The sequence below is a fragment of the Salmo trutta genome, chromosome 4, assembly GCF_901001165.1.
Source record: "Salmo trutta chromosome 4, fSalTru1.1, whole genome shotgun sequence".
NCBI lineage: Eukaryota > Metazoa > Chordata > Actinopteri > Salmoniformes > Salmonidae > Salmo > Salmo trutta.
In genome coordinates, this window is record NC_042960.1 from 722,624 (window position 1) to 749,611 (window position 26,988).

The 26,988-nt window shown below is 38.3% G+C and overlaps 1 protein-coding gene and 1 long non-coding RNA gene across 6 annotated transcripts in view; both read right to left on the bottom strand.

The window, feature by feature from the left end:
• The window catches only part of LOC115191648 (interferon-induced very large GTPase 1), a 36,465-nt gene extending 9,718 nt beyond the window's left edge, over positions 1-26,747 (bottom strand). Inside the window, exons 1-13 of one of the 5 annotated variants that reach the window (XM_029749451.1) lie at positions 26,607-26,747; positions 16,243-16,621; positions 16,050-16,105; positions 14,607-14,688; positions 12,130-12,207; positions 11,533-11,628; positions 10,927-10,985; positions 10,586-10,675; positions 8,526-8,610; positions 3,056-3,136; positions 2,459-2,554; positions 1,850-1,908; positions 1,509-1,598 (exon numbers count right to left, since the gene is read on the bottom strand). In XM_029749451.1, coding sequence (XP_029605311.1) covers positions 1,509-1,598; positions 1,850-1,908; positions 2,459-2,554; positions 3,056-3,136; positions 8,526-8,610; positions 10,586-10,675; positions 10,927-10,985; positions 11,533-11,628; positions 12,130-12,207; positions 14,607-14,688; positions 16,050-16,105; positions 16,243-16,621; positions 26,607-26,642 — 1,287 coding nt within the window. In that variant the 5' untranslated portion in view covers positions 26,643-26,747. Of the gene's footprint in view, positions 1-1,508; positions 1,599-1,849; positions 1,909-2,458; positions 2,555-3,055; positions 3,137-8,525; positions 8,611-10,585; positions 10,676-10,926; positions 10,986-11,532; positions 11,629-12,129; positions 12,211-14,606; positions 14,689-16,049; positions 16,106-16,242; positions 16,622-26,606 lie in introns of all 5 variants that reach the window. The other 4 variants (XM_029749452.1, XM_029749455.1, XM_029749453.1 and 1 more) reach the window with 4 other exon arrangements.
• Positions 7,327-8,391, bottom strand: LOC115191649 (uncharacterized). The gene is made up of 2 exons (XR_003877745.1): positions 7,936-8,391; positions 7,327-7,537 (listed from the first exon to the last, which is right to left on the bottom strand). It is a non-coding gene; the product is annotated as an uncharacterized LOC115191649 (long non-coding RNA).
• Positions 26,748-26,988: the final 241 nt, after the last annotated feature.

A 26,988-nucleotide genomic window follows, 5' to 3' on the forward strand; every position in this document is an offset into this window, starting at 1 on the left:
TCTAAAACTGTTTGAATGGTGTCTGTGAGTATAACAGAACTCATATGGCAGGCAAAAAACCTGAGAAAAATTGAATCAGGAAGTGGGAGAAATTAGAAATGTCGTTTTTCTTTTGAATCCCTTGAAAAACTACAGTGACATAGGATTTACGTTGCACCTCCTAACTCTTCCATTGGCTGTCAACAATCTTTAGGAACTGGTTTCATCCGTCATCTGTTACCGGGCAGAAAATTGTGGCTCAGTCAATCACTGGCCAGTCTGAGGACAGGTGTCTTATGACGCGCATGCACGTGACTTCGTTGTTTTTTATTTTTCTTCTGGGATGAATACCTATTGCCCAGTTGTAAAATTATCGCAATTTTACGTTAAAAAATACCCTAAAGGATTGATTGTAAACATCGTTTGACGTGTTTCTACAAACGGTAATGGAACTTTGAACATTTCGTCTATGGATTTGCGTCCACGCCACATGGCATTGTAAAGTGTTCTGGATGGGTCAACAAAACGGACGTATTTGGACATAAATGATGGACTTTGCAGAACAAATGAACATTTCTTGTGGAAGTGGGTGCCCATCCTAGTGCATTCCGCCGAAGATCAGCAAAGGTAAGTAAATATTTCGAACATATTTTTAGAGATTTGTTGACGCTGTGGTTGTAGGCTAACTGTATAGCTTAGCATTGAAGGCTAAGTTCTGTACTCGGAATATTGAACAATGTGCTTTTTCCGTAAAGTTATTTTGAAATCTGACAAAGTGGTTGCATAAAGGAGTAGATTATCTCAAATTTTTTAAATAATTGTTATAAATTTTGTCAACGTTTGAGTTCTTCTGTAAATTAAATGTGCCTATTCACCGGGGGTTATGGGGAGAAAACATTTTCTGAACGTCACGCGCCAATGTAAAAATTGGGTTTTTGGATATAAATATAACCTTGATCGAATAAAACATGCATGTATTGTCTAACATGATGTCCTAGGAGTGTCATCTGATGAAGATTGTCAAAGGTTAGTGCTTAATTTTAGCTGTATATCTGGTTTTGTGATGGCTATCCGTGCTTGGAAAATAGCTTTTTTTTTGCTAAGGTGCTATGCTAAAATAATCGAATGTTTTGCTTTCACCGTAAAGCCTTTTTGAAATCGGACAATGTGATTGGATTAACGATTAGAGTATCTTTAAAATGCCGTATAATACTTGAATTTAAATTTTGAGATTATTTTGTTTTGAATTTCGCGCCGTGCTATCTCACTGGTTGTTGTCCAACCAATCCCTTTAGCGGGATTGTATCCTCTAGAGGTTAAAACAGCAGCCATAACATCACCTATTGGTCAACAATAAACTTTTCTACTTTTCCAAACTGTACCTCTATAAAATTCAACATCTCGCCCAATAGACTTCATTAGAGCAAGATCACACAATGAGACAGCACAACAGTGGTTGCTATCTTGGATTGTGTGGAAGTAAATATTTTCATAGTAGCCTACTCAGCATAACCCTAGTCATCACCCACCTTATGTTCTTCCTGTTTTTCCTGGTGAATATACTCTCCCAAGCCCTTCTCTGGTTTGGAAGGAGATGGAGCCGCAATCTGTGGATGGAGCTTTGGGTCAATAATACATCAACAAATTAGTGATTTCACTAGATCCACAAAAGGACACTGAACTTTGTATTGTTTTTCACTTTACATAGGTTATGTTCAAAATGTATATTACAACTAAAACATGCTAGATCTCAACCTTATATAAACATAAACTAAGACATTTAGCTTTGACCTTGAAATGAAACATGGTACATTACAGGAACATGATCAGCATGACCACTGAAGATGTAAATGATGTAAGTGTGTCTTACCCTCTCTGCCCTCTCCTCATTCTTGCCAACATGAGTACATGATACCTCCTCTGGTGGGCCTAGAATGGAGGTTGATATATAGTATGGTAATAATGGCAGGAGCACAGCAGCAAAAGGGAGAGGCAGTGAAATCAGATACAGTAAAAACAATGTGTGTATGAAATGTATAATCTTCCACCATTATATCACCCACACACCCAGTTAATAAACACATACTTGTGAAAACAACAATTATTTAATGAAGATCCTTATTTGGTAGATTTTACATTACTGTTTCAACTTGAATATTTTTGTGAGTTATGACATTTAAATCCTTTACATTTAAGTCATTTATCAGACTTGAACTGTAAGGGCAATGACAGGAACTGGTATGAAGAACTTGAAAGTAACTGTCCAGTGAAAATCTCAACTTTAAAAGTTCATATTCTGTTAACTCGGGGGACTAACGTAAGGTTTTGGTTGTTCAGAGCAGCTTCAAGCTGGTGAAGAATGTATGTTTTAAAATCTCAATAGTGTTTCCATTATTTTGAAAGTTACCTATATGTTCCTGCATTATATCTTAATATAATATTGTGAAGAAAAAACTGCAGGAAAAAAATAATGAATTACCTTTTTTTTGTAAGCAACGACGCAGGAGATGAGAATCAGGTACAGGGAGTGAAGGTTTTAATTGTTGACGGACATGAAATGGAACAGGAACAGCGTCTGGACAGGAACACATAACAAACACAATAATGCGGACACAGGGAACACAACCAAGGAACAGACAGATATACAGGGGGTAATCAACAAAGTGAAGGAGTCCAGGTGAGTCCAATGTGCGCAGCTGCGCATAATGTAGGAAACAGGTGTGTATGACGACAGGTAGCCTGGCGCCCGAGAGCGGGAACAGGCGTCACATTTGTGGAGGGGAAACTATGTCCTTCATATTGTAATTAATTATAGGTCATATTTCATAGAAATCTGGAAACACTGAAAAGTTACTTAAAAGCTGTAATCCGCATTAGGCTAAAAACCCTCAAAGTGCACAATTTTTTTTAATGAACAATTCACGTGGGGACTGAGGCACTTGTCTTCTCAAAGTGTTTGGGTTTATTGTAAGACACTTTTAATAACGCATTTTTAGGCAGCTACTAAAGTACATATTGAAGAGTAATGTAAAATGCACTGAAGGGTAAGTCGTCAAATATAGTAATAAGTCCTTACCCTGAAAACGCTGCAACCTGTTCTGGGCCAACTTCCCTGGAGAGGTAGGCACTTGTGTAGTCAGGGTAACTGGATCTTCTTCTGGCAGAGGGGTCACAACACAATGTTTATCTGTCATGCTTTTCTGTACCTCCTCCTATAGCTGGCTAATCTGTTGTTGCATTGCTTGCATTAACTGCTGTTGATTCAACATGAAACCCAGTAGCATGGCTCCTAGCGCTGCCATGCCATCAGGAGTGCCAGGCTGTGAACAGGTTTCATGCTAAAACCATTCAGTGATCACTCATGCCCTGTGGATGGGGGTATTGTCATCCTGTGGGGGTATAGCCATGGTTGCCAAAATAATGGCCTGCCCAGTATTTTTATTCATGACCCTAAGCATGAAGGGATGTTAATTGCTTAATTAACTCAGGAACCAAACCTGTGTGGAAGCACCTGCTTTCAATATACTTTTCACGGATCCCTCCGGTACTGTTGCTCATTCAGTGCACCAGTTGCGGAGGTCTACTTCACCGGCCTCTAGGCACTGAACGGTGTCATTACGCACACCTGGTTCCAATTCCTCACTGATTGTATTTGTATATTTGGGCGGTTGATTATTGTTCCAATGTCTGTTGTTCCTGTGAGTACCTGTGTTGCGTTTTGGCTTTCGTGCCATTTGGATTGTGGATGTACGTATTACGGGTCTCGCCCCGTGTATTTATTTGAGGTACTCCTCAATCTTTTGTTTGGGTTTCAACCCAGTGTTTTGTATACGTGTTTGTTTGGTCTTCGTCCCCGTGCCTTTACATGGCACGCTGCAATTTGGGTCAATAAAAACACCTATTACGCATTCCTGCGCCTGTCTCCCGATCCTTCACACAATGTGACAATACTTTGTATCCCTCATTTACTTAAGTGTTTCCATTATTTCGTCAGTTACCTGTATGTTCCTGCATTATATCTTAATGTAATAATGTGAAAGAAGCAGCAGATTAATCTCAATGACGTATCAACAGCTCTTACACAAGATGTCCACCACAGGAAATCCCGAAACCTGCCCCTCCGCCTGCCCTGCCGGAAGCTGGGCCCGCGGTTTGAGGGGCCGTTCAAAGACCTGAGGAGAGTGAACGAGGTGTGTTCCAGGTTACAGCTTCCCCCCGATTACCGTATTAACCCCTTGTTCCATGTGTCTCTCCTCGGGCCGGTGGTGGTTGGTCCGCTCCAGGGATCTGAGGTGCGGGAGGTTCCTCTGCTCCCTCTGGACATCGAGGGGGCCCCGGCGTACTCTGTTAGTTCCATCCTTGATTCGAGGAGTCGGACGAGGGGCCTTCAGTACCTTGTGGAGTGGGAGGGGTACGGTCCGGAGGAGAGGTGCTTGGTTCCGGTGGCGGACGTGTTGAACCCTGAACTGTTGCAGGAGTTCCACCCTCTCCGGCCGGATCGCCCTGCGCCTCGCCCTCCGGGTCGTCCCCGAGGCTGGTGACGGCGCGCTGCTGGAGCCGCATGTCATGGGGGCGGGTACGCTCACGACTTTCACCGAAATCGGCTCCTCTCCTTGTTCGGGAGGCGTTCGGCGGTCGACGTCACCGGCCTTCTAGCCATCGCCTCTCCATTTTTCATTGTTCCATTTGTTTTGTCTTGTTCCCCGCACACCTGGTTTACATTCCCTAATCACATTGTATATATATATATATATTCCTCTGTTCCCCCCATGTCCTTGTGTGGAATTGTTTTGTTACATGTTCAGTGTGACGCGCCAGGCTGGTTATTTTCCCCCCTGGGTATTCTTGTGTAACCCATAGGAGTTTGGATTATTACGTTTGTTTTGTGACTGTATTTCGCGCATTTCTCTTCTGCATTTTGGCTGGAGGTTTGACGCTGTTGCGTCCGTTTGTTGTGCTTCTGCCCAATAAAGAGTGCGCCTGATCACAACTCTCTGCTCTCCTGCACCTGTCTTCAACACCAGTAGTGCAGACGTTGACACTCTCTATACATTACAACATGGAATAAAGGGAAAATAACATGTTCTGTTTCTAGAACTATATCAGTATCTCCATACATTACAGCCTGGATTAAAGGTACAATAACATGTCCTGTTTCTAGAACTATATCAGTATCTCCATACATTACAGCCTGGATTAAAGGTACAATAACATGTCCTGTTTCTAGAGCTATATCAGTATCTCTATACATTACAGCATGGAATAAAGGTACAATAACATGTCCTGTTTCTAGAGCTATATCAGTCTCTCTATACATTACAGCATGGAATAAAGGTACAATAACAGGTCCTGTTTCTAGAGCTATATCAGTATCTCTATACATTACAGCATGGAATAAAGGTACAATAACATGTCCTGTTTCTGTAGCGTGAGGCAGCTTGATATACAAGTAGTGTACACTCCCTGGTCAGGACGCTACTCTGTTGCAGGGCTTTACCCCCAATCAATCTCCTTAATGCTGAGTGCCAAGCAGAGACTTATTTAGTCCCAGTTTTACACTGTTTGTTATGACTCAGCCAAGGATCAAACTCCCAACCTACCAATCTCAGGGCGGACACTCTCACTACAAGGCAAGTGGTTGGTCGAATGAGACACCAAAATATTCTGGACATTCCTCACAAACACCGTTTTTCCTTCACTTTTGGCTGTTGTTGCGTCACATGCAATATCGTCAGAAAATTACTGTCTGGATCAGCTGATGATGGTGGAAATTGTCCCGACGTAACTAAACATCTAGACACAAAATGCTCATCCAAGTATTATGTGTAATTATTGAAGAACCACTTTAATGACAATATGTATTTTAGTTTAATGAATCAAGTTAATGTGACTGTTTCTGTTAGAAGCATTTGATTTTGCAAACTGAAATTACTTTGGATTTGTGTGCCAGTGAAAACTGTTTTCACAACGTAACAATAGACACAAAAAGTTACTTCGTTACACTGTATTTCAGAGATCTGCATCCAAAAAATAGACAGCTGGATCCAGGATTCATACAGAGTTTCAAGTCCAATGTCTAATTGAACTGTTAAATGTTTACCATATGATATAACAATAAACATAAATGCAAGGAAAGAAAAGCAGTGTTTTATGATTGTTACTGAATCCATCAAGATGCCAACCGTGAAAAAAGGTTTAAACATAGTTTCAAAAATCTACTTGTTAGTTTTGTAGCTACAGGTAACTGCCAAAGTGAAGGACACACCAACATAAAGTGTCTTAATAGGGCGTTGGATCACCATGAGCCAGAAATGCTTAAATGCATTTTGATTCTACAAGATTCTACAAGATTCTAGAACTCTATTGGAGGGATGTGACACCATTCTTCCATAAGAAATATAATAATTTTTTGTTTTGTTAATTACATTTACATTTGACATTTTAGTCATTTAGCAGACGCTCTTATCCAGAGCCACTTACAGTAGTGAATGCATACATTTCATACTTTAAAAAAATATATAAAACATTCATACTGGCCCCCCGTGGGAACCGAACCCACAACCCTGGCGTTGCAAACACCATGCTCTACCAACTGAGCCACAGGGACAATAAAGTTGTTGGAAAATGCAGTTTCAGTCACGGCGCCAGAATTTCCCATAAGTATTCAACTGAGTTGAGATCTGGTGACTGAGACAGCCATGGCATATGGTTTACATCGTTTTCATGCTCAAACCATTCAGTGATCACTCGTGCCCTGCGGACGGGGGTATTGTCATCCTGTGGGGGTATAGCCATGGTAGCCAAAAGAATGGCCTGCCCAGCATTTTTATACATGACCTTAACCATGAAGGGAGGTTAATTGCTTAATTAACTCAAGAATGGGCACTCTTACTGAGAGTTGTGGCTGCTTGGCGTGATGTATTATTGTCTCCAACTTCTTGCCCTGTACGCCGTAATCTTTGCCCAATAATGTTTGTGCCATGTTTGTGCTGCTACCATGTTGTGCTGCTGCCATGTTGTGTTGCTACCATGTTGTTGTCATGTGGTGTAGCTACCATGCTGTGTTGTCATGTGTTGCTGCCATGCTATGTGGTTGTCTTAGGACTCTCTTTATGTAGTGTTGTGGTGTCTCTTGTTGTGATGTGTGTTTTGTCCTATATTTTTAATCCTCCGTCACCGCAGGAGGCCTTTTCCCTTTTGGTAGGCCGTCATCGTAAACAAGAGTTTGTTCTTAACTGACTTGCCTTTTGGTTAAATAAAATAAAACATTTAAAAAAAATACCACACCTGTGTGTAAGCACCTGCTTTCAATATACTTTGTATCCCTCATTTACTCAAGCGTTTCCCTTTTTTTAGAATTTACCTGTATGTTCCTGCATTATATCTTAACGTAATAATGTGAAAGAAACAGCAGATTATTATCAATGAATTATCAACAGCTCTTACATGTTGTCCACCACAGGAAATCCTCATTGGCATCCGAATTTACAGAATGACCCAATTCTATTATTGTTTCAGGGTAAGCATACAGTATGTAAGAGGGATAACAACATGGTCACTAACCGTCACGTCCTGGCCAGTAAAAGGGGTTATTTGTCATTATAGTTTGGTCAGGCCGTGGCAGGGGGTGTTTGTATTGTGTGTTTTGGTTTTTGATTTTTGTTCTATGTTTTCTATATCTTGGGTTAAATCTAGTTTTCTATTTCTATGTTGGTTTTTGGGCATGACCTCCAATTAGAGGCAGCTGGTTGTCGTTGTCTCTAATTGGAGGCCATATTTAGTTGATGTTGTTTTACTTGTGTTTTGTGGGTGGTTATTTTCTGTATAGCCTGGGAGCCTTATGGAAATGTTTTTTGTCGTTTGTTTATTTTGTTTAAGTGTTTTCTTTAAATAAATTAAGAAGATGAGCACTTTACCCGCTGCGCCTTGGTCCTATCCTTACGATGTCTATGACACTAACGCTGAAAGTAATGGTTTGAGGATGAGGGTTAGAAAAGGGGATCCCTGTCACCACATTGTTATTGTATTATTACCCCTATAGTATGTAGCTTGCCTGTATTACCCTGAAAAAAACATATAATTACAGTGAATGGTGTAACTAGGCAATAGTATGTCTTTATGGTGAGAAACAAGAACTTGTTGAATGTTTTTATCATCTTATTACCCCTTTAGTCCATGCTGTAATGTAAAGTGCTACTGATGCCTCGAAATTTAACCAACCAAAACAAACCATAAACCTACCATATTTGATCTCATAATAATTCTCATTAGAGTTGAATAGCTCAAAGCATTTACAGCTTACATCTGAATTCACTTTTTAGTTGACCTACGGTGCTAGGACCCCTAATAATGATCTGTGCATACAATGATTATAATTGACAATGTTCAGACATACTTATAATGATTATGAAAGTGTATAAAGGATGGAAAATTGCACACATTAAAACATACGCATAACCTTTTTTATAGTTTATAAATGCTTCATAATATTTTTAGAACAAGGTGTTACCAAATCATATGTCATTGAAAGTGAAGTGTCGTGGTACCTTTGGTTGTTTCTCCTGAGGAATCCTCCTTTTTTGGTTTCGACTTATCTCTGGCATTTGTCACTGGCTCTTTCTCTTCAAATTTCTATAAAAAGTTGAATTCGTAAGTTTAAAATGATTATTATATTGTAACATTGAATCTACATTTCTAGTCTGTTGACGATGAAGCCCATTAGCTTCCATTTTGAATAAGGGCACCTTAATGCCTAGTTTGGCATGCCTAGTTTGGGTTTAATTCATACTAAGGCTGTCATTGTTGTGTTGTGACGGCTATCTTACTGATATTGTCAATGTTACTGTACATCAGGATAGGTGATATGTTTGGAAAAAGTAACTTTACACTTTTAACATAAAAATGTCCCCTATGTTCCCATTTCAGACCAAATCATATTTGAAGGTCCAGTAAAGCCATGTTAAAACCTGTTGGGGCTAGGGGGCAGTATTTTCACGGCCGGATGAAAAACGTACCCAATTTAAACAGGTTACTACTCTGGCCTAGAAAATAAAATATGCATATTATTAATAGATTTGGATAGAAAACACTCTGAAATTTCTAAAACTGTTTGAATGGTGTCTGTGAGTATAACAGAACTCATATGGCAGGCAAAAAACCTGAGAAAAAGTTAATCAGGAAGTGGGAGAAATTAGAAATGTAGTTTTTCTTTTGAATCCTTTGAAAAACTACAGTGACACAGGATTTACGTTGCACCTCCTAACTCTTCCATTGGCTGTCAACAATCTTTAGGAACTGGTTTCATCCGTCATCTGTTACCGGGCAGAAAATTGTGGCTCAGTCAATCACTGGCCAGTCTGAGGACAGGTGTCTTATGACGCGCGTGCACGTGACTTCGTTATTTTTTATTTTTCTTCTGGGATGAATACCTATTGCCCGGTTGTAAAATTATCGCAATTTTACGTTAAAAAATACCCAAAAGGATTGATTGTAAACATCGTTTGACGTGTTTCTACAAACGGTAATGGAACTTTGAACATTTCGTCTATGGATTTGCGTCCACGCCACATGGCATTGTAAAGTGTTCTGGATGGGTCAACAAAACGGATGTATTTGGACATAAATGATGGACTTTGTAGAACAAATGAACATTTCTTCTGGAAGTGGGTGCCCATCCGAGTGCATTCCGCCGAAGATCAGCAAAGGTAAGTAAATATTTCGAACATATTTTTAGAGATTTGTTGACGCTGTGGTTGTAGGCTAACTGTATAGCTTAGCATTGAAGGCTAAGTTCTGTACTCAGAATATTGAACTATGTGCTTTTTCCGTAAAGTTATTTTGAAATCTGACAAAATGGTTGCATAAAGGAGTAGATTATCTCAATTTTTTTAAATAATTGTTATACATTTTGTCAACGTTTGAGTTCTTCTGTAAATTAAATGTGCCTATTCAGCGGTGGTTATGGGGAGAAAACATTTTCTGAACGTCACGCGCCAATGTATAAATTGGGTTTTTGGATATAAATCTAAATTTGATCGAACAAAAAATGCATGTATTGTCTAACATGATGTCCTAGGAGTGTCATCTGATGAAGATAGTCAAAGGTTAGTGCTTAATTTTAGCTGTATATCTGGTTTTGTGATGGCTATCCGTGCTTGGAATTATATATTTTTTTTGCTAAGGTGCTACGCTAAAATAATCTAATGTTTTGCTTTCACCGTAAAGCCTTTTTGAAATTGGACAATGTGATTGGATTAACGAGTAGAGTATCTTTAAAATGACGTATAATACTTTAATTTTAATTTTGAGATTATTTTGTTTTGAATTTCGTGCCGTGCTATCTCACTGGTTGTTGTCCAACCAATCCCTTTAGCGGGATTGTATCCTCTAGAGGTTAAAACAGCAGCCATAACACCACCTATTGGTCAACAATAAACTTTTCTACTTTTCCAAACTGTACCTCTATAAAATTCAACATCTCGCCCAATAGACTTCATTAGAGCAAGATCACACAATGAGACAGCACAACAGTGGTTGCTATCTTGGATTGTGTGGAAGTAAATATTTTCATAGTAGCCTACTCAGCATAACCCTAGTCATCACCCACCTTTAGTCCTTCCTGTTTTTCCTGGTGAATATACTCTCCCAAGCCCTTCTCTGGTTTGGAAGGAGATGGAGCTGCAATCTGTGGATGGGGCTTTGGGTCAATAATACATCAACAAATTAGTGATTTCACTAGATCCACAAAAGGACACTGAACTTTGTATTGTTTTTCACTTTACATAGGTTATTTCCAAAATGTATATTACAACTAAAACATGCTAGATCTCAACCTTATATAAACATAAACTAAGACATTTAGCTTTGACCTTGAAATGAAACATGGTACATTACAGGAACATGATCAGCATGACCACTGAAGATGTAAATGATGTAAGTGTGTCTTACCCTCTCTGCCCTCTCCTCATTCTTGCCAACATGAGTACATGATACCTCCTCTGGTGGGCCTAGAATGGAGGTTGATATATAGTACGGTAATAATGGCAGGAGCACAGCAGCAAAAGGGAGAGGCAGTGAAATCAGATACAGTAAAAACAATGTGTGTATGAAATGTATAATCTTCCACCATTATATCACCCACACACCCAGTTAAACACATACTTCTGAAAACAACAATTATTTAATGAAGATCCTTATTTGGTAGATTTTACATTACTGTTTCAACTTGAATACTTTTGTGAGTTATGACATTTAAATTCTTTACATTTAAGTCATTTATCAGACTTGAACTGTAAGGGCAATGACAGGAACTGGTATGAAGAACTTGAAAGTAACTGTCCAGTGAAAATCTCAACTTTAAACGTTCATATTCTGTTAACTCGGGGGACTAAGGTAAGGTTTTGGGTGTTCAGTGCAGCTTCAAGCTGGTGAAGAATGTATGTTTTAAAATCTCAATAGTGTTTCCATTATTTTGACAGTTACCTATATGTTCCTGCATTATATCTTAATATAATATTGTGAAGAAAAAACTGCAGGAAAAAAATAATGAATTACCTTTTTTTTGTAAGCAACTACGCAGGAGATGAGAATCAGGTACAGGGAGTGAAGGTTTTAATTGTTGACGGACATGAAATGGAACAGGAACAGCGTCTGGACAGGAACACATAACAAACACAATAATGCGGACACAGGGAACACAACCAAGGAACAGACAGATATACAGGGGGTAATCAACAAAGTGAAAGAGTCCAGGTGAGTCCAATGTGCGCAGCTGCGCATAATGTGGGAAACAGGTGTGTATGACGACAGGTAGCCTGGCGCCCGAGAGCGGGAACAGGCGTCACATTTGTGGAGGGGAAACTATGTCCTTCATATTGTAATTAATTATAGGTCATATTTCATAGAAATCTGGAAACACTGAAAAGTTACTTAAAAGCTGTAATCCGCATTAGGCTAAAAACCCTCAAAGTACACCATTTTTTTTAATGAACAATTCACGTGGGGACTGAGGCACTTGTCTTCTCAAAGTGTTTGGGTTTATTGTAAGACCCTTTTAATAACGCATTTTTAGGCAGCTACTAAAGTACATATTGAAGAGTAATGTAAAATCCACTGAAGGGTAAGTCGTCAAATATAGTAATAAGTCCTTACCCTGAAAACGCTGCAACCTGTTCTGGGCCAACTTCCCTGGAGAGGTAGGCACTTGTGTAGTCAGGGTAACTGGATCTTCTTCTGGCAGAGGGGTCACAACACAATGTTTATCTGTCGTGCATTTCTGTACATCCTCCTATAGCTGGCTAATCTGTTGTTGCATTGCTTGCATTAACTGCTGTTGATTCAACATGAAACCCAGTAGCATGGCTCCTAGCGCTGCCATGCCATCAGGAGTGCCAGGCTGTGAACAGGTTTCATGCTAAAACCATTCAGTAATCACTCATGCCCTGTGGATGGGGGTATTGTCATCCTGTGGGGGTATAGCCATGGTTGCCAAAATAATGGCCTGCCCAGTATTTCTATCCATGACCCTAAGCATGAAGGGATGTTAATTGCTTAATTAACTCAGGAACCAAACCTGTGTGGAAGCACCTGCTTTCAATATACTTTTCACGGATCCCTCCGGTACTGTTGCTCATTCAGTGCACCAGTTGCAGAGGTCTACTTCACCGGCCTCTAGGCACTGAACGGTGTCATTACGCACACCTGGTTCCAATTCCTCACTGATTGTATTTGTATATTTGGGCGGTTGATTATTGTTCCAATGTCTGTTGTTCCTGTGAGTACCTGTGCTGTGTTTTGGCTTTCGTGCCATTTGGATTGTGGATGTACATATTACGGGTCTCGCCCCGTGTATTTATTTGAGGTACTCCTCAATCTTTTGTTTGGGTTTCAACCCAGTGTTTTGTATACGTGTTTGTTTGGTCTTCGTCCCCGGGCCTTTACATGGCACGCTGCAATTTGGGTCAATAAAATACCTATTACGCATTCCTGCGCCTGTCTCCCGATCCTTCACACAATGTGACAATACTTTGTATCCCTCATTTACTCAAGTGTTTCCATTATATCGTCAGTTACCTGTATGTCCCTGCATTATATCTTAATATAATAATGTGAAAGAAGCAGCAGATTAATCTCAATGACGTATCAACAGCTCTTACACAAGATGTCCACCACAGGAAATCCTCATTGGTACCCTAATTTACAGAATGACCCAATTATATTATTGTTTCAGGGTAAGACACAGCATACAGTATGTAAGAGGGATAACAACATTGTCACTAACGCTGGAAGTAAGGGTTTGAAGAAAAGGGGATCCCTGTCACCACATTGTTATTGTATTATTACCCCTATAGTATGTAGCTTGCCTGTATTACCTAAATAATACAATTACAGTGAATGGTGTAACTAGGCAATAGTATGTCTTCATGGTGAGAAACAAGAACTTGTTGAATGTTTTTATCATCTTATTACCCCTTTAGTCCATGCTGTAATGTAAAGTGCTACTGATGCCTCGAAATTTAACCAACCAAAACAAACCATAAACCTACCATATCTGATCTCATAATAATTCATTTTGGAGTTGAATAGCTAAAGGTATTTACAGCTTTTATCTGAATTCCCTTTTGAGTTGACCTACGGTGCTAGGACCCTTAAAAACTTATTCAGGATCAGTGTCCCTTCCACGGGAAGGTTGAGCTAACATAGGCTAATGCGATTAGCATGAGGTTGTAAGTAACAAGAACATTTCCCAGGACATAGGCATACCTGACATTGGCAGAAAGCTTAAATTTTTGTTAATCTAACTGCACTGTCAAATTTATAGAAGCTATTACAGGGAAAGAATACCATGCTATTGTTTGAGGAGAGTGCACAATTTTGAACATGAAAAGTTATTAATAAACAAATTAGGCACATTTGGGCAGTCTTAATACAACATTTTGAACAGAAATGCAATGGTTCATTGGATCAGTCTAAAACTTTGCACAATCACTGATGCCATCTAGTGGCCAAAATCTAAATTGCACCTGGGCTGGAATAATACATTATGGCATTTCTCTTGCATTTCAAAGATGATCATACAAAAAAAATACAAAAGAACGGTTGTTTTGTTCTTTGTATTATCTTTTACCAATGATCCGTTATCTTTAATATTGATCCGTGCTCACAATGCTTATAATTGACAATGCTTAGAAATACTTATAATGATTTTGAATGTGTACAAAGGTCGGAACAGTGCACACATGTAAAACATACAATTCCGATCAAATGTTTTAGAACACCTACTCATTCAAGGGATTTTCTTTATTTTTTACTAATTTCTACATTGCACAATGTAGTGAAGACATCAAAAGAGTGTGCAACGGTGTCATCAAGGCAAAGGGTGGCTATTTGATGAATCTCAAATATAAAATTAAGATTTGTTTAACACTTTTTTGGTTACCTCATGATTCCTTATGTGTTGTTTCATAGTTTTGATGTCTTCACTATTATTCTACAATAAAGAAAATAGTAAAAATAAAGAAAAACCCTTGAATGAGTAGGTGTTCTAATACTTTTGACCGGTACTGTACATATAACCATTTTAATAGTTTATAAATGCTCATTAATATTTTTGTGAAGTGTCGTGGTACCTTTGGTTGTTTCTCCTGAGGAATCCTCCTTTTTTGGTTTCGACTGTCTGGCTTTTGTCACTGGCTCTTTCTCTTCCAATTCCTATAAAAAGTTGAATTCATAGTTTAACATGTAAGACATTGTGACATTGAATCTTCAATTCTGGTCTGTTGAGGATAAAGCACATTAGCTTCCATTTAGAATAAGGGCACATTAATGCCTAGTCTGGCATGCCGAACTTTGGTTTAATTCACATTAGGATGTGGTTGCCTTGTTGTGGTGCCTAACATACAGACATAGCCAATGTTGCATCAGGATAGGCAATATGTTTGGAAAAAGAAAAGTGACTTTACACTTTTAACATAAATAACTCCCGTATCGTCCCATTTTAACACAGGCATTAAATAATATTGTAAGGTCCAGTATATCCCCGTTTAATACATGGTGAGCAAACTGTTTCTAAATGCCCTATACATGGTTTATTACTGACTGTTAATACAAAGTATTACCCTATGTTCTTTCTGTTTATACATGGTTTATTACTGAAGGTTAATACAAAGTATTATCCTATGTTCTTTCTGTTTATACATGGTTTAATACTGACTGTTAATACAAAGTATTACCCTATGTTCTTTCTGCTTATACATGGTTTATTAATGACTGTTAATACAAAGTATTACCCTATGTTCTTTCTGCTTATACATGGTTTAATACTGACTGTTAATACAAAGTATTACCCTATATTCTTTCTGTTTATACATGGTTTATTAATGACTGTTAATACAAAGTATTACCCTATGTTCTTTCTGTTTATACATGGTTTAATACTGACTGTTAATACAAAGTATTACCCTATATTCTTTCTGTTTATACATGGTTTATTAATGACTGTTAATACAAAGTATTACCCTATGTTCTTTCTGTTTATACATGGTTTAATACTGACTGTTAATACAAAGTATTACCCTATATTCTTTCTGTTTATACATGGTTTATTAATGACTGTTAATACAAAGTATTACCCTATGTTCTTTCTGTTTATACATGGTTTATTAATGACTGTTAATACAAAGTATTACCCTATGTTCTTTCTGCTTATACATGGTTTAATACTGACTGTTAATACAAAGTATTACCCTATATTCTTTCTGTTTATACATGGTTTATTAATGACTGTTAATACAAAGTATTACCCTATATTCTTTCTGCTTATACATGGTTTAATACTGACTGTTAATACAAAGTATTACCCTATATTCTTTCTGTTTATACATGGTTTATTAATGACTGTTAATACAAAGTATTACCCTATATTCTTTCTGCTTATACATGGTTTATTAATGACTGTTAATACAAAGTATTACCCTATATTCTTTCTGTAACTATGAATTTCACAAACATGACATCATCATGTGGTACTTTCTCAGGACCTTTTCTTCTTATCTTAAGTACTTGTGTCTTACCCTCTCTGCTTCCTCCTCCTTGTCAAGGTGTTCAGCTAATACCTCCTCTGCTGGGTCTAGAATGGAGAGTGAGATATAGTATTGTACATCAGCATACATGCAGGAAGTGGTTAGTTTGCAGACTGCTTATGAAGTGTTTAATTGTTGTGAATTGTGTCTTCATCCTCAAAGAGCTGCATGATGAACAACTTGCCTAGGGACTGAGGAGCTGGTCTTGTCAAAGTGTCTGGGTTTGCTGCTGGCAGAGGGGTCACAACACACAATTGCTTTGTCTTTCCTTTCTGCACCTCCTCCTGTAGCTGGCTGATCTGCTGCTGCATCTGTTGCTGCATTGTTTGCATTGACTGCTGTTGCTGCTGTTGAACCAACATGAAGCCCTGTAGCATAGCTCCTAGTGCTGCAATGCCATCAGGAGTACCAGTGCTGTGAACTGGTGTGGCGTCTCTTCCATCCCCTTCACCACCTGTTGCACCTGGTGACCCCTCATCATCAAGCTTCTCCATCACTTTAACTCCACCAGGAGGGGAATCCCACCACCAAAAGATGGACGGGCTGCAGCAGTCTTCTAAAGTCTGGCATGGAAAACATAATATAGTTTTTTGAGTTTCTCGAAGTAAGGTAAAAAACAACAACATTGTTAGTGGTTTACTCTCTCACAAAAAAATACAATGAGTGGATGATCAACCAACACTAAGAACAGATCTCAAATTAGTCAAATGTTGGTCTCCTTACACTGGCTGTCAGTGGTATTGTTTTTTATTTATTCTCTAGATCACCTACATAGCATTGCCCTTGAATGTTTAGCAACATTTTTGGTACATTGCAAAACATATTGTCTTCCAAAGATTCCTTGACATATCCAATACACAGTTAAAGGGCAATAAAGTGTTTATTGTGCAGGCTTCAAAATGGCTAACATGCATGAAGATGTCAGAATACAGATATGATGTAATTGTTTTAACACTATAATCACAGTTATTTTAACAACGGCGCACGACATGGTTCAATTTGACAATAAATCAGCACAATCTATATTCTGGGTTTAAATAAAACATTTTTTTTGTTTTAATTTAACTAGGCAAGTCAGTTAAGAACAAATTCTTATTTACAATGACGGCCTACCCCCGCCAATCCTGGACGACGCTGGGCCAATTGTGCGCCGCCCAATCACGGCCGGATGTGATGCAGCCTGAATTTGAACCAGGGACTGCGTGACGCCTCTTGCACTGAGATGCAGAGCCTTAGACCGCTGCGCCACTCAGGAGCCCAAAATCACAGCCTTCTGGGAGCTAGAAGAGAGATCATCAATACGCTAGGAGATAGAATAGAGATCATCCATACTCTAGGAGATAGAATAGAGATCATCCATACTTTATGAGCTAGAATAGAGATCATCCATAATCTAGGAGCTAGAATAGAGATCATCCTTAATCTAGGAGCTAGAATAGAGATCATCAATACTCTAGGAGCTAGAATAGAGATCCCCCATAATCTAGGAGCTAGAATAGAGATCATCCATACTCTAAGAGCTAGAATAGAGAACATCCATACTCTAGGAGCTAGAATAGAGATCATCCATACTTTAGGAGCTATATTAGAGATCATCCATACTCTAGGAGCTAGAATAGAGATCATCCATACTTTAGGAGCTAGAATATGGATCATCCATAATCTAGGAGCTAGAATAGAGATCATCCATACTTTAGGAGCTAGAATATGGATCATCCATAATCTAGGAGCTAGAATAGAGATCATCCATACTTTAGGAGCTAGAATAGAGATCATCCATACTCTAGGAGCTAGAATAGAGATCATCCATACTTTAGGAGCTAGAATATGGATCATCCATAATCTAGGAGCTAGAATAGAGATCATCCATACTTTAGGAGCTAGAATAGAGATCATCCATAATCTAGGAGATAGAATAGAGATCATCCATACTCTAGGAGCTAGAATAGAGATCATCCATAATCTAGGAGCTAGAATAGAGATCATCCATAATCTAGGAGCTAGAATAGAGATCATCCATAATCTAGGAGCTAGAATAGAGATCATCCATAATGTAGGAGCTAGAATAGAGATTATCCATAATCTAGGAGCAAGAATAAAGATCATCCATACTTTGGGAGCTAGAATAGAGATCATCCATAATCTAGGAGATAGAATAGAGATCCCCCATAATCTAGGAGCTAGAATAGAGATCATCCATACTCTAGGAGCTAGAATAGAGATCATCCATACTCTAGGAGCTAGAATAGAGAACATCCATACTCTAGGAGCTAGAATAGAGATCATCCATACTTTAGGAGCTAGAATATGGATCATCCATAATCTAGGAGCTAGAATAGAGATCATCCATACTTTAGGAGCTAGAATATGGATCATCCATAATCTAGGAGCTAGAATAGAGATCATCCATACCTTAACAGCTAGAATAGAGATCATCCATACTCTAGGAGCTAGAATAGAGATCATCCATACTTTAGGAGCTAGAATATGGATCATCCATAATCTAGGAGCTAGAATAGAGATCATCCATACTTTAGGAGCTAGAATAGAGATCATCCATAATCTATGAGCTAGAATAGAGATCATCCATACTCTAGGAGATAGAATAGAGATCATCCATACTCTAGGAGCTAGAATAGAGATCCCCCATAATCTAGGAGCTAGAATAGAGATCATCCATACTCTAGGAGCTAGAATAGAGATCATCCATACTCTAGGAGCTAGAATAGAGAACATCCATACTCTAGGACCTAGAATAGAGATCATCCATACTTTAGGAGCTAGAATATGGATCATCCATAATCAAGGAGCTAGAATAGAGATCATCCATACTTTAGGAGCTAGAATATGGATCATCCATAATCTAGGAGCTAGAATAGAGATCATCCATACTCTAGGAGCTAGAATAGAGATCATCCATAATCTAGGAGCTAGAATAGAGATCATCCATAATCTAGGAGCTAGAATAGAGATCATCCATAATCTAGGAGCTAGAATAGAGATCATCCATACTTTAGGAGCTAGAATAGAGATCATCAATAATCTAGGAGATAGAATAGAGATCATCTATAATCTAGGAGATAGAATAGAGATCATCCATACTCGAGAAGCTAGAATAGAGATCATCCATAATCTAGGAGCTAGAATAGAGATCCCCCATAATCTAGGAGCTAGAATAGAGATCATCCAAACTCTAGGAGCTAGAATAGAGATCATCCATACTTTAGGAGCTAGAATATGGATCATCCATAATCTAGGAGCTAGAATAGAGATCATCCATACTTTAGGAGCTAGAATATGGATCATCCATAATCTAGGAGCTAGAATAGAGATCATCCATACCTTAAGAGCTAGAATAGAGATCATCCATACTCTAGGAGCTAGAATAGAGATCATCCATACTTTAGGAGCTAGAATATGGATCATCCATAATCTAGGAGCTAGAATAGAGATCATCCATACTTTAGGAGCTAGAATAGAGATCATCCATAATCTAGGAGCTAGAATAGAGATCCCCCATAATCTAGGAGCTAGAATAGAGATCATCGATACTCTAGGAGCTAGAATAGAGATCATCCATACTCTAGGAGCTAGAATAGAGATCATCCATAATGTAGGAGCTAGAATAGAGATTATCCATAATCTAGGAGCAAGAATAGAGATCATCCATACTTTAGGAGCTAGAATAGAGATCATCCATAATCTAGGAGATAGAATAGAGATCATCTATAATCTAGGAGATAGAATAAAGATCATCCATACTCGAGGAGCTAGAATAGAGATCATCCATAATCTAGGAGCTAGAATAGAGATCCCCCATAATCTAGGAGCTAGAATAGAGATCATCCAAACTCTAGGAGCTAGAATAGAGATCATCCATACTTTAGGAGCTAGAATATGGATCATCCATAATCTAGGAGCTAGAATAGAGATCATCCATACTTTAGGAGCTAGAATATGGATCATCCATAATCTAGGAGCTAGAATAGAGATCATCCATACCTTAAGAGCTAGAATAGAGATCATCCATACTCTAGGAGCTAGAATAGAGATCATCCATACTTTAGGAGCTAGAATATGGATCATCCATAATCTAGGAGCTAGAATAGAGATCATCCATACTTTAGGAGCTAGAATAGAGATCATCCATAATCTAGGAGCTAGAATAGAGATCCCCCATAATCTAGGAGCTAGAATAGAGATCATCCATACTCTAGGAGCTAGAATAGAGATCATCCATACTCTAGGAGCTAGAATAGAGAACATCCATACTCTAGGACCTAGAATAGAGATCATCCATACTTTAGGAGCTAGAATATGGATCATCCATAATCTAGGAGCTAGAATAGAGATCATCCATACTTTAGGAGCTAGAATATGGATCATCCATAATCTAGGAGCTAGAATAGAGATCATCCATACCTTAAGAGCTAGAATACAGATCATCCATACTCTAGGAGCTAGAATAGAGATCATCCATACTTTAGGAGCTAGAATATGGATCATCCATAATCTAGGAGCTAGAATAGAGATCATCCATACTTTAGGAGCTAGAATAGAGATCATCCATAATCTATGAGCTAGAATAGAGATCATCCATACTCTAGGAGATAGAATAGAGATCATCCATACTCTAGGAGCTAGAATAGAGATCCCCCATAATCTAGGAGCTAGAATAGAGATCATCCATACTCTAGGAGCTAGAATAGAGATCATCCATACTCTAGGAGCTAGAATAGAGAACATCCATACTCTAGGACCTAGAATAGAGATCATCCATACTTTAGGAGCTAGAATATGGGTCATCCATAATCTAGGAGCTAGAATAGAGATCATCCATACTTTAGGAGCTAGAATATGGATCATCCATAATCTAGGAGCTAGAATAGAGATCATCCATACTCTAGGAGCTAGAATAGAGATCATCCATAATCTAGGAGCTAGAATAGAGATCATCCATAATCTAGGAGCTAGAATAGAGATCATCCATAATCTAGGAGCTAGAATAGAGATCATCCATAATGTAGGAGCTAGAATAGAGATTATCCATAATCTAGGAGCAAGAATAGAGATCATCCATACTTTAGGAGCTAGAATAGAGATCATCAATAATCTAGGAGATAGAATAGAGATCATCTATAATCTAGGAGATAGAATACAGATCATCCATACTCGAGGAGCTAGAATAGAGATCATCCATAATCTAGGAGCTAGAATAGAGATCCCCCATAATCTAGGAGCTAGAATAGAGATCATCCAAACTCTAGGAGCTAGAATAGAGATCATCCATACTTTAGGAGCTAGAATATGGATCATCCATAATCTAGGAGCTAGAATAGAGATCATCCATACTTTAGGAGCTAGAATATGGATCAACCATAATCTAGGAGCTAGCATAGAGATCATCCATACCTTAAGAGCTAGAATAGAGATCATCCATACTCTAGGAGCTAGAATAGAGATCATCCATACTTTAGGAGCTAGAATATGGATCATCCATAATCTAGGAGCTAGAATAGAGATCATCCATACTTTAGGAGCTAGAATAGAGATCATCCATAATCTAGGAGCTAGAATAGAGATCCCCCATAATCTAGGAGCTAGAATAGAGATCATCCATACTCTAGGAGCTAGAATAGAGATCATCCATACTCTAGGAGCTAGAATAGAGATCATCCATAATGTAGGAGCTAGAATAGAGATTATCCATAATCTAGGAGCAAGAATAGAGATCATCCATACTTTAGGAGCTAGAATAGAGATCATCCATAATCTAGGAGATAGAATAGAGATCATCTATAATCTAGGAGATAGAATAAAGATCATCCATACTCGAGGAGCTAGAATAGAGATCATCCATAATCTAGGAGCTAGAATAGAGATCCCCCATAATCTAGGAGCTAGAATAGAGATAATCCAAACTCTAGGAGCTAGAATAGAGATCATCCATACTTTAGGAGCTAGAATATGGATCATCCATAATCTAGGAGCTAGAATAGAGATCATCCATACCTTAAGAGCTAGAATAGAGATCATCCATACTCTAGGAGCTAGAATAGAGATCATCCATACTTTAGGAGCTAGAATATGGATCATCCATAATCTAGGAGCTAGAATAGAGATCATCCATACTTTAGGAGCTAGAATAGAGATCATCCATAATCTAGGAGCTAGAATAGAGATCCCCCATAATCTAGGAGCTAGAATAGAGATCATCCATACTCTAGGAGCTAGAATAGAGATCATCCATACTCTAGGAGCTAGAATAGAGAACATCCATACTCTAGGACCTAGAATAGAGATCATCCATACTTTAGGAGCTAGAATATGGATCATCCATAATCTAGGAGCTAGAATAGAGATCATCCATACTTTAGGAGCTAGAATATGGATCATCCATAATCTAGGAGCTAGAATAGAGATCATCCATACTCTAGGAGCTAGAATAGAGATCATCCATAATCTAGGAGCTAGAATAGAGATCATCCATACTCTAGGAGCTAGAATAGAGATCATCCATAATCTAGGAGCTAGAATAGAGATCATCCATAATGTAGGAGCTAGAATAGAGATTATCCATAATCTAGGAGCAAGAATAGAGATCATCCATACTTTAGGAGCTAGAATAGAGATCATCCATAATCTAGGAGATAGAATAGAGATCATCTATAATCTAGGAGATAGAATAAAGATCATCCATACTCGAGGAGCTAGAATAGAGATCATCCATAATCTAGGAGCTAGAATAGAGATCCCCCATAATCTAGGAGCTAGAATAGAGATCATCCAAACTCTAGGAGCTAGAATAGAGATCATCCATACTTTAGGAGCTAGAATATGGATCATCCATAATCTAGGAGCTAGAATAGAGATCATCCATACTTTAGGAGCTAGAATATGGATCATCCATAATCTAGGAGCTAGAATAGAGATCATCCATACCTTAAGAGCTAGAATAGAGATCATCCATACTCTAGGAGCTAGAATAGAGATCATCCATACTTTAGGAGCTAGAATATGGATCATCCATAATCTAGGAGCTAGAATAGAGATCATCCATACTTTAGGAGCTAGAATAGAGATCATCCATAATCTAGGAGCTAGAATAGAGATCCCCCATAATCTAGGAGCTAGAATAGAGATCATCCATACTCTAGGAGCTAGAATAGAGATCATCCATACTCTAGGAGCTAGAATAGAGATCATCCATACTTTAGGAGCTAGAATAGAGATCATCCATAATCTAGGAGATAGAATAGAGATCATCTATAATCTAGGAGATAGAATAAAGATCATCCATACTCGAGGAGCTAGAATAGAGATCATCCATAATCTAGGAGCTAGAATAGAGATCCCCCATAATCTAGGAGCTAGAATAGAGATCATCCAAACTCTAGGAGCTAGAATAGAGATCATCCATACTTTAGGAGCTAGAATATGGATCATCCATAATCTAGGAGCTAGAATAGAGATCATCCATACTTTAGGAGCTAGAATATGGATCATCCATAATCTAGGAGCTAGAATAGAGATCATCCATACCTTAAGAGCTAGAATAGAGATCATCCATACTCTAGGAGCTAGAATAGAGATCATCCATACTTTAGGAGCTAGAATATGGATCATCCATAATCTAGGAGCTAGAATAGAGATCATCCATACTTTAGGAGCTAGACTAGAGATCATCCATAATCTAGGAGCTAGAATAGAGATCCCCCATAATCTAGGAGCTAGAATAGAGATCATCCATACTCTAGGAGCTAGAATAGAGATCATCCATACTCTAGGAGCTAGAATAGAGATCATCCATACTCTAGGAGATAGAATAAAGATCATCCATACTTTAGGAGCTAGAATAGAGATCATCCATAATCTATGGGCTAGAATAGAGATCATCCATAATCTAGGAGATAGAATAGAGATCATCTATAATCTAGGAGATAGAATAAAGATCATCCATACTCCAAGAGCTAGAATAGAGATCATCCATAATCTAGGAGATAGAATAGAGATCATCCATAATCTAGGAGATAGAATAGAGATCATCTATACTCTAGGAGCTAGAATAGAGATCATCCATAATCTAGGAGATAGAATAGAGATCATCCATAATCTAGGGGCTAGAATAGAGATCATCCATACTCTAGGAGCTAGAATAGAGATCATCCATACTCTAGGAGATAGAATAAAGATCATCCATACTTTAGGAGCTAGAATAGAGATCATCCATAATCTAGGGGCTAGAATAGAGATCATCCATCCTTTGCTAATGCAGATACAAAACAGAGTAATGGAGAGCAAGGTAGATATGGAAAATTTAGCTAACTAGGCATTTGTGGTAAATGCATGGAGGCTGTCATATTTATGCATGTCTGCTAATATGGAATTCATTATTTTATTTGACATTTATTTAACCAGAAAAGTTACATTCAGATTTACATATCTTTTTCAAGTGAGCCCTGGCCAAGAATCTAGCATACATACAGATACACATGAGACACAACACAACATAAAACAATAATGAATGGAAGTTAAAACAGTGTCAAGTTTATAAGAGAGTTTAAAAGAGCAGGTTTAAAAACATGTGCAATCTGTGGTCAACAACCCTCCAATCTGGAATTTAAATCCATCAATCAAAATAAAATGATCGAGTTATATGTACTTTTCCAAAGTCTTTCAAGATGATGGGGCATCAAAGCTAAAGTCACTCTTAACAAACTCAGTTATTGAGTTGGAAACATTATATAAAATACAATTCTGTGATCTCAGACGGTAACGAACATGGGAGAATCTCAAATTGCATACTCCTTGCATCTTCTCTCCTCACCTCCTTTTCAAAACCCATTGGTGGAGAAGGTCAGAGGGGCGGGACCGCTGGCTTTTCCAATGGGGTTTGAGAAGGAGGCAAGGAGAGAGGAGAGAGGACACGAGGAGTATGCAATTGAGAATCTCCCCATAACTCTGTAGGGTGAGTAAAGTGCTTAAATACAGTATATTGGCAGCTGCCCTAAAATGGTCTTATAGACAAACATGTACCAGTGTGTGTATCGCCTTACAGTTTAGGATGGCCTCCCTGCTAACTGATATTAGTTAGAGTGGTGATATATCTGGTGTTGGTTACAAATCTTAAAGCAGCATGGTAATGTGTTGTCACGTCCTGATCAGTAAGGGGTATTTTTGTTATTGTAGTTTGGTCAGGACGTGGCAGGGGGTGTTTGTTTAGAGTGTCTCGGGGTTTGTTGGTCTATGTGCTTATGTAAGAGGGGTGTTTGTTTAGAGTGTTCCGGGGTTTTTGGTCTATGTTCCATGTTAGTGTATTTCTATGTTCAGTCTAGTCTTTCTATTTCTATGTTTAGGGTTTGTTGATTGACCTTCAATTGGAGGCAGCTGTTCCTCGTTGCCTCTGATTGAAGGTCCTATGTATAGGGGTGTTTGTGCTATGGGGGTTTGTGGGTAGTTGTTTCCTGTTTTGTGTCTGTGCACCTGACAGGACTGTTTAGTGTCGTTCGTTGTTTTGTATACGTGATTTGTTTGTTTTTCCTTCTTTTGATGTAATAAAGAAGATGAGTATACACGTTCCCGCTGAACCTTGGTCCAATCCTTACGACGCCCGTTACATGTGTATCTAGTGTGAGCAGGGAAGAACAACTAATGGTATTCTCAAGAATAAGAAATGGACTTGTGTTACAAAGTGAACATCTGAGGCAGTGTGGAAGGTGCTGTCTTGTTCTTGAGAATACAATTTGTTTAGCTTTCTTTGCATTTAAAGGTGCAATCAGCAGTTGCTACATCCATTTTTGGACTTATAAATGAATGATATGTACCCATTGATTCTTGAAGAATATAACTTATAAATGCCTCATGAGCTTAGTTCAACTGTCATACCCCTTCAAAACCCAAAATATAAACAAAGTAAATGTAAACAAATTATATAGCCTCAAAACATGGTTAAAACTTTTGATATCATTGATGGTCTGTCCTTGCACCCATAGCTCTGTCTATGAATTTGAGAGTGGTTCCAATTCTCCTGCCCCATCACCTTGCTTTTTACCGAAACAGGGAAGGGATTGACGCCTTGTTATTGTTTCAACTACTGATAGACGACATAACACCAATTTGAGCTTGTCAGAAGTAATGTCATCAACCTGGACACATTGTGATCTAACACTAAGATAAGCATTAGAAGTGCATCATCTGTATTATATTTGAAGTCCATGTTAGTCCCTGATATTTTTCCTTTGAGTAATGGGCAAAATGCCTATATCATATTGCATGTGTTGCCTATATGATTTTAATCATCTAGAAATTGCACGTTTGCATTAGTTACTCTTGTTACAATGAACATAAAAAACATCTAATCACTCATACAACTTATTACAGAAGGCATTGTATAAAATAAAGTGCATACCGTATACAGTCTTAAGAAACTCACAAAGTTTCACATTCACTTTTTATATGTAAATCTGGAAATACCAGAAATAGCCATTTGTATTTGCACACACAACAATGTGTTTGGTGTTGAAATAGTACAGTTATAGATGTCTTTACCTTTGCCTGCCTGCTGAGTTGGGGACCTACAGTCATATGTCTACAAGTAGAGATTCAGCTGATGTTTTATAGAGATGTGGGGCGTAATCTCACACCAAGAGCAACAGCATCAGAACATGATTAACCCTATCAGTCCCGAGATCAGTATCTGACTTTCACTTATCTGCATGTCCAGCCCTTATATTTAGCCTCACAATTAAGTATTTTACCATTTTCTTTTCAGGGCAACAAGGGCTACAATTAGAAAACAAAACTATTTGACATAAACAGTTGAATTCATGAGTGTTATTGACAACAACTTGATAAAAATGAATTGATTTATACAGCTAAAGACCAGTTACGCCAACAAGACTGCAGAGAGAGATCAGATGCAAATTGAGAA